An 8,354-nucleotide genomic window follows, 5' to 3' on the forward strand; every position below is an offset into this window, starting at 1 on the left:
TGACATGTTACTTTTTTTTGAGGAGCAGAGACGAATGGCACGTCTCAAATTACTTAATCTGCCCTATGTAGTGCACTATAATGGACATGAAATGGCAAGACTTCCAACCAAATAGTACATAATACGTCTGATCTAAAGCTATTTATATTCAGGAATAGTTTAAATAACTCCTTATTTATCACGCAATGACTTAATTGAAACGTGTGTCATTTTTAAGTAGTTGTAATAAGCCTAGTTGTTACTGTGACTTCTATTTGCTGCACCGTTGGTGTTTTACTTCCATGTACGATTGGTTCTTCTCCTGGTTCTGCCTACTTCTACATACAATTACGTTGTTCTCTAGTTGGCGGTATTTCCGTGACTGGATGATGGACATGCACTAAGGATACTGTGGGCCAACGCACACTTGGATATTAAAACACTTTTTAATTGGGTTCTACTTTTAGTTATCTCAGCTGTCCACACAAAGAATTGTCCCGGTACTCATAATGGTCAGTCCATCCCTGAAGGGACGTGTTGCAACCCTAGTTACACTGGACGTCAGGCAGTTGAAAATTATTCCGAAATTAATTGCATATGCCAGCGCCATTATTCCTGTGGCCATTGCTTACATAAAAATCCCAGCCATTTCTGAAACAGAAGAATTACCAAAACTATGAAATTTAAACATTACCGATACATATACATACATATAACTGTGTGACATATTTATATAGACTAATAGCCTACCGCGTCGATACGATAGTCTATTAGGCTATGATAAACTTATGTCTTCAGAAAGTGCCCTAAGATGTTTGTCGTCATTTGGAAAAAAAAAATCGTGAACATGTCGGGAATAACACGTCACTATAGTGGGTAAGTTACTTTTAGAATCTACATTATATCCTTCGCATATTTGTCTTACAAACAGACCGAATTAATGTAGGTTCAAACATCAAATTAGCCAATATTCTATTTTTCCACTAATTAATCCACATTTTCAATTAATGCGCAAGTGTGTATAGGAGTATCCGGGCTACTGAAGAGGCTCTAGGTTTGACCCGTTGGGCATGCCGTACTCCGTTTTGGTTAATGGGCCAGGAAGATGGCGGCTGTCACTTTGGTTAGCCGTCCTATTGGTGTCCTTCCGAGGCTATCCAGTAAGTATTAACCTGATAACAAAGCAGTGACTATAGGTGCGTAATGTAACCCATATTGAAACTGTGACTTTATGTTGCAAAGGATCCGCAATGCTGAGACAAGTTGATATTTAAGCAATCCATCGCCCTCTAAAGCTTCTGGTGACCCCGGCTTGATTCAGCTTAGAGGCTATTCTTGTTAGACAGCCATCAAGTCATAGCCTTCTTTTTAAAATATGTGCATTGTAATACTAGCTAGCTACTTAATGTTTTCTATAACTCGGCTGCATTGTCAACAATAACTTCCTCAGTAGTATTCTTGGAGAGGTTATGCGTTTTATGATTTTCTAATGTGGTAGCTCTCAGAATTTTATGCTACCGCTAGAGAGCTGTGAAGCTTTTGATGGCACTGGATATGTTTTTGTTTTTCGGGCTGGTTTATATGATGAATCTATTTTCGTAATGCGTGTTATTCAACTACCCATTTAAATAGAGTTAACCAGCTGCTTGGCTTAACCTGCTTTCTTTTCACTTCACGTCGAAATCGTAAGATGGATAGCTAGCTAGCAAAATCTGCTTCATTCACTGTCGTGGTTTGTAGGTACAAAAAACCAACACAACTATACTTCTTAGCTAACTAGTTTAATCGGACGTTTTACATGATTTTATTAACGCATTTTTGACCTTTTTGTTTTGATTTGCGTGCAAAATCTTAGTTCTAATATCAATAAGGCTAAGTGTGCCATGTCTCGCCTGTAACCGTTTCCGTCTCTCTTTCATCGAGGTACCTGCTCCCCGCTGTTGCTGGCGGCTGGGCCTGTTGCGATTAAGCACAGGAAGGTCCACCATGCCCTTATTCCGAAAGGCAAAGGTGGTCGCTCATCCTCCAGCGGAATAGCTGCGACGGTTTTCGGGGCTACTGGCTTTCTGGGCCGATATGTTGTCAATCGACTTGGTGAGCTTCTGCTTTCTCCAGCTGATTATTTAACAGAAAAATGCACGAAACGGTATCTGAGTAATAAGCGGTTTAAATGAAACTTGTGTTGAGATTTGTTTTTTAATGAAGACCATGGTTCAGATCCGATTTGCTAAAGTGGTCTGTTAAGTGCATGTACGTTTAGGTATTCCAGTTGTCTTGTTTATAGGGATTTGAAATTAATCGGACGTAAGAGCACATTTTTTTTCCCTCCCACTGATGAGTTTTGTTTTGATCTCAGGACGTATAGGCTCACAGATAGTGATCCCTTACAGATGCGATCAGTATGACATCATGTACTTCAGACCCATGGGGGATCTTGGCCAGATCATCTTTATGGTGTGTTCAGGACTTTCTCTATTCCTTGGAATTCTGTCATTGTTAAAGCCTCTTGCCTTTGGGTTAGTTATTCTCATACAATTCTGAGAAAATCTTTTTGTGGCTCCTTTCAGGAGTGGGATGCAAGAGATAACGAATCAATCCAAAGAGCAATTGCTCACTCCAATGTTGTAATCAATCTGGTGGGAAGAGAGTGGGAGACCAGGTATGTGGGAATTTAGAACCATAATGTATGTTTATTGGATCTGCTATAATACTTTAGATGAATGATTCCTCTATAAGTGACTTGATGCATACGTGTTTTTTTTTTTGTTTTTTTTTTTACTCTTTGAAGAAACTATAAGTTCGAGGATGTGTTCGTAACCATCCCTCAGCAGATTGCAAAGGCATCACGTGAAGCTGGAGTCAAAACGTTCATCCATGTGTCCCACCTAAATGCAGACATTCGCAGTCCCTCAAAATACCTGAGAAATAAGGTAGAAATAAGCTGGTCACCTGTCTGGCTCTGAATGTGCTGCTGAGTTTTATCTAATTTAAGAATTTGTCTTTTCATATTCACAAATCCACTACTTTGATCAGAATCAGAAGTCTGATGTATCATGAATTTGGAAATGTTAAACTAATAAACTATCAGGCTATAACATAATTCAATACAACTTAACTGTACTATCAGTTAACTAGTGGTAACAAGTTATTACAAATTATTCCACGTGAAATATACCATAAGTTAAAAATTGAGCTAAAACAGATGTAAGGAGATGTCAGTAATTCAGCATATGCACACAGTACTCAAAATGACTGGCTAAGCATCGAGCCTCCATGCCTTTGGGAGCATAGGCTTCGGAGAAAGTTTTAGTTGGAAGGATATGAAATTACAGGGAGTGGAGTGGACTTCTTCAGTTGCTATATCCAGAGAAAGTTATCAAGAAGACTGCAGCTGTGAAAACACTTGCTAAATCACTGGTCAAAAGTGAAAATATTGAGTGTGTGTTGAACAGGCTGTTGGGGAGTCTGCTGTGAGGGACGAATTCCCAGATGCCATCATCATGAAGCCATCTGAGTTCTTTGGGAGAGAAGACCGTTTTTTCAACCACTATGCTAGTATGTTTCTGGCAGTATCTCTTCTGCTCTGCAAAGCTCTACAGTCCTCACAAAGGTTCACTGTAGCATTGTATCAGTTTTCTAGGTTGTTTTGGCCAGCAGATTTGATATTAATGCATTAAATATGTGCCCATGAAGAGTAATTTAGGGACCTAATTTACACCTTACCAGCAATTCAAACAGTTCTTGCCAAGGAAATCGTGGTTAAATAAGCAATTTTGCTCTAGTTACTTTGTTTGCATTAAAGTGGACTGCCTGTGTTGTCTTGTTTAGACATGCGTTGGTTTGGCAAGGCTATACCTCTTATAGCCATGGGCAAGAAAACAGTAAAGCAGCCCTGTAATGTGAGTACCTTAATGCCATCATTTATTTACATTGTAGGCTTGAGTGCTCTTATATAGCCAAATGTACACAAAGGTAATTAAAATTACAGTGAAATACACAAGGTTTCCAGAGAAACAATTTTTCTGACAAAAGCCTTCTGCTTGTACAGCTAAAGAAGGAACTCAGTGTTACTTGTAGACAGTCAGACAGATAGATGGGTAGAGGGAGAGAGATTCAAAATTGTAGTGAAGTATAGTTCAGAAGCACATTGCTTTCATTGCTGGTGAGGGACCCCTGTCCAAAATGCCCTGGTTTTTTTAAATCTTCTGTACTTCATTACAATTCTGAATATTCTACATTTACTACTACTGTACACTGCAGTTATTCACCTGGAATGTTCTTCATAAATATATTTGTCATTTGGAGAAAAGACCTTTACAAAAAGGAAGCAATCAAGCAGCTATCTGATACTAGTTTTTATATGCAGAACAGCTCTGATATCACTCCACAGTTGCAGTCTACCATCCAATCCTCTGTTAAACATGCTATTTCAGCAGGAGACCTCCTTGATTCTGCACAAAATCTTATTGTAGATAATCCTTCCTGTAGCCTTTTCTATCTTCTTCCTAAAATTCTTAAGGAAAATCATTCTGGATGTCCTGTTGTATCTGCTTGTTCCTGAAAGAGAAATAAATATCCCTGTTTCTGGATGATCACACTTTCTACAAATTCATGAACGTATGAAAGAACAAATGCTACCTGCCAACTCCTTGCTTTTTTCAATGGACATTAAAAGTTTGTACACATTCATCCCTAATGAAGATGGTTTGGGAGCTTTAAAACATTTTATTGATGCAAGACCTGAGAAAAATACTCCCAAAGATATTTTCTTCAGACTGACGGAACTTGTGTTAACTCTAAACTGATTCTGGTTTAACTCCAAGTAATACTCCCACAAATAAGGAGTTAATATGGGTACTAAAATAGGACCATCCTCTGCAATCCTTTTTGTTGGATTCCTTGGGGAACATTTTTGAGCAATATACTGGACCTGTACACTTAGATTCTGAGATTCATTGATGACATTTTTGGTATTACTGCATATACATTAGACCTCTGTTCATTTCTTCGTTCTCCAAGTTCCACCCAGCTCTGGAATATACATGGAGTATAGCACATCCTGGCATCATGATGGCCTTTTTGGGATGTTTCAGTGAAGTTGGCCAATTCTAAATACCACCATCTATTATAAACCTACAGACTCTCATTCCTATTTGCAGTCCAATTCTTCACATCCCAAGGCCTGTAAAAACTCCATCCCTTACAGCTACTTGGACTTAAACACATTTGCAATGAGAATGAAGACTTCCACCAGAAAGGAATGGAAATGTTTGAATATTTTCAGAACTGTGGATGTCCTGAGGAAATCATAGATGATGCCTTTGCTCATGTTGTACATATTCAGAGAGTAGACTCACTGACTTAATAAACAATCTGCTGTTAAGACTACAAGAGTTCCCTTGGTGCTGACTTATCATCCTACAAATAAAACGGTAGCTTTATGCTTCAACACTTCAAAATCCTCCATGACGAGGCAGAGACTGCATCCCTTTTTAAGGATCTTTCAATAATCTCCTCAGACATGACAAAACCATCAAAGACATGCTCATCGAGTGAGATAAATGATTGTTTCAATATTGGCTGTTGTACTGTATGGCTGCTTGCAGCTGCTCTAGATAGAGCAGTGGTAGCTCAGTGGTTAAGGTACTTCACTTGTAATTGGAAGGTTGCTGGTTCAAGCCCCATCACCAAGTTGCCACTGTTGGGCCCCTGAGGAAAGCCCTTAACCTTCAATTGCTCAAGTTGTCAGTTATAATTGTAATTTGCTTGGATAAAAGCGTCAGCTAAATGTCTTAAATGTAGATGTGCTACATGCACATTTATTAAAACAGCCACTAAAATAACTGGCACTAAAGGATCATTTGTCATCCCCCATTCCTCCTCATGCACCACTGTGGGAGTTGTCCACTGTATTACTTAGAAGATGTAATCAGCTTTATATTGGAGAACCCAAGAGGAGGTTTCTGATTCGTTTGCTGAACACCGTTGGACCATCAGAATGAAGGATTTGTCATTTGCAGTGGCAAGGCATTTTTAATACTAAGGGACACTGCATTAATAACATATCTGTTTGTGTTGCCAGTTGTTGATATGGCAGCAAAGAAATTGGGAATCTCAAAAAAATGTATTCATTTACACCTGTTGAACTTTAGAACCCCATGGAATGAATTATGATTTAAACATCTGTTTTTCATATATAAACTGGCTCCTCCTACTAATTCAGAAGCCCTTTGCTTGCACAGCTGATGAAGGATCTCTGTCCAAAATGTTTTGTTTCTCTGGAAACTGTACTTTACTAGAATTCTGAATATATCTACATCTCTTGCAGTACACTGCAGTTATTCACCTAGAATCTTATTTGGACGTGTGTGTGTGTGTATGTGTGTGTATGTGTGTGTATGTGTGTGTGTGTGTGTGTGTGTGTGTGTGTGTGTGTGTGTGTGTGTGTGTGTGTGTGTGTGTGTGTGTGTGTGTGTGTGTGTGTGTGTGTGTGTATTTTTGGGTTACTGACTCTCAGCTTCTTCAGGAATATGCACAGGAATGACCCCTCCCTTCTGTCTGTAGGTGACGGACGTTGCCAAGGCCATTATCAGTGCTGCCAGAGATCCGGATGCTAATGGAAAAACATATGCATTAGCTGGGTAAGGACCGGCTCTGTGTACGGTCAGGAATGTTGCATTTTAATGGTTTATGGTTGACTGGCCATACATTACCCCCCCCCCCCCCCCCCCCCCCCCCATCCCTTTCTGTCCAGTGCATATGGAGGACAAAAACATGTATTGTTGTCTTAGATCCTGCCTGTGCTAATTGTAATGGAAAAAGAATAATATTATTCCTGTTATTTTATTTAACTTTAAGTGGTTTTAAAGTAAACAATAGACAAAAATAAAATGGTCTGCTCATGTCAGACAGCCTTTAAAAAAAAAGCCACGTGGAATAGGTTTATAATATTATAGCGCAAACATCCTTAGAGCACTCATGGTTTCTGAATGTAGCATGCAAAGCACAAAGCAGAAACAGTAGAGCGATAACACTAGAGATCTGATCCCCTGCCAGCTCTCCTTTTGTAACTTATAATCTCCTGCCAACTTCCACATCCAACTGCTGTTGTTTATCCATTAAATAATAACTTGTACACCCCTTGTACAATTTGCCACGATCTCTGCTCTCAGGCCCAACCGATACCTTCTGCATGATCTGGTGCAGTATGTGTATGCTGTTGTTCATAGACCATTCGTGGCCTATCCCATGCCACGCCCACTCTACCAGTAAGTGTTTCTCCTACATGAGAATTTGAGATGTGTATGCTGTATGATGACATACTATTTGATATGTGAGTAAATAATAATGGTATTTAAAGTTATTATAAGATAATATCCAATATGTCTGTAGAAGAGTAAAAAAAAAGTATTTTTGTTTTAGTTTCGTGGCAAGATTCTTTGAAATGAGTCCCTTTGAGCCCTGGACAAGTCGTGACAAAGTTGACCGGGTATGTTCCCAAGACCCCCTAAGATAGGCATAGCATATCACTGTTTAGAGTATAACATTGCTTAAGGATTAGCAAAAAGAGAGATATGGACCAACATATTTATATTGCAATTATATTTCTGCATTTTGCAATTGCAGCATGATTTGTAGTACACGGTCACTGGTAAACTCTTAATGTATCTTGGTTATTTGGTGTGTTGGATTGTAAAAATGCTTCATTTCATCAAATGCCATCAGGACTAATTTGAAATATCAGAGGTTGGTGCACTCTGTAAAAAATGTAATGACTTACTGGATAGCTCATTTACATTCTGTGACCCAGAGTTCAACTGTGACTGTTCTGTCGTCTCCCTCCTCCTGCTAGTTCCACACAACAGACATGAAGTATCCTGATCTGCCAGGCTTTGAAGACCTGGGCATCACACCTTACTCTGTGGAACAGAAGGCCATCGAGGTCTTGCGTCGCCACCGCCGCTACCGTTACCTGGACGAAGAGATCGGGGAGGCCAAGCCAATGAAAACAGTTGACTTCTAAGGAGTCTGTCACAGCATGGCTCTCCACTTTATTCCCTGTGTGCTTTCACATTTTACCATGACCCTGTACATAAATAAAAATTTCTCCACCTCCAGCTCTGGCTCATAATGTGTGAGTGAATGGGAAATTTGTTGCTCACTTTGACATACCTTTTAGGCTTAAAAAAACATTTTAAAAATGAGATTGGAAGTCTCCTAATGGTAAAGGTAGCAGGTCTACCAAATCTGCAATTATATTGCCACATCTTATAAATGCTGTATGATTTACAGAACTTATGGGGGAAAAAAAACCCATTGGTAAACCCTTAATGTAACTTGGTTATTAAAATACCCAGAATTACTTAGTGTTGGCT

General features: G+C 39.3%; 1 protein-coding gene across 1 annotated transcript; it reads left to right on the forward strand.

The window, feature by feature from the left end:
- Positions 1-1,035: 1,035 nt before the first annotated feature.
- ndufa9a (NADH:ubiquinone oxidoreductase subunit A9a) lies at positions 1,036-8,110 on the forward strand. The gene is made up of 11 exons (XM_027022236.2): positions 1,036-1,139; positions 1,903-2,073; positions 2,336-2,433; positions 2,547-2,638; positions 2,768-2,909; positions 3,432-3,534; positions 3,808-3,878; positions 6,544-6,620; positions 7,152-7,247; positions 7,402-7,468; positions 7,832-8,110. Exons 1-11 carry the CDS (start codon positions 1,085-1,087, stop codon positions 8,000-8,002), a joined length of 1,143 nt encoding a protein of 380 aa, XP_026878037.2. The 5' UTR covers positions 1,036-1,084; the 3' UTR covers positions 8,003-8,110.
- Positions 8,111-8,354: the final 244 nt, after the last annotated feature.

The sequence above is a fragment of the Electrophorus electricus genome, chromosome 12 (assembly GCF_013358815.1).
Source record: "Electrophorus electricus isolate fEleEle1 chromosome 12, fEleEle1.pri, whole genome shotgun sequence".
Lineage (NCBI taxonomy): Eukaryota > Metazoa > Chordata > Actinopteri > Gymnotiformes > Gymnotidae > Electrophorus > Electrophorus electricus.

Coding starts and splice junctions, on each gene's coding strand:
- ndufa9a (XM_027022236.2), top strand. CDS start 1,085: ATGGCGGCTGTCACTTTGGTTAGCCGTCCTATTGGTGTCCTTCCGAGG. Junction 3,879..6,543: donor CAGTAAAGCAGCCCTGTAAT/GTGAGTACCTTA, acceptor TTCTGTCTGTAG/GTGACGGACGTTGCCAAGGC. Junction 7,248..7,401: donor ATGCCACGCCCACTCTACCA/GTAAGTGTTTCT, acceptor TTTTTGTTTTAG/TTTCGTGGCAAGATTCTTTG.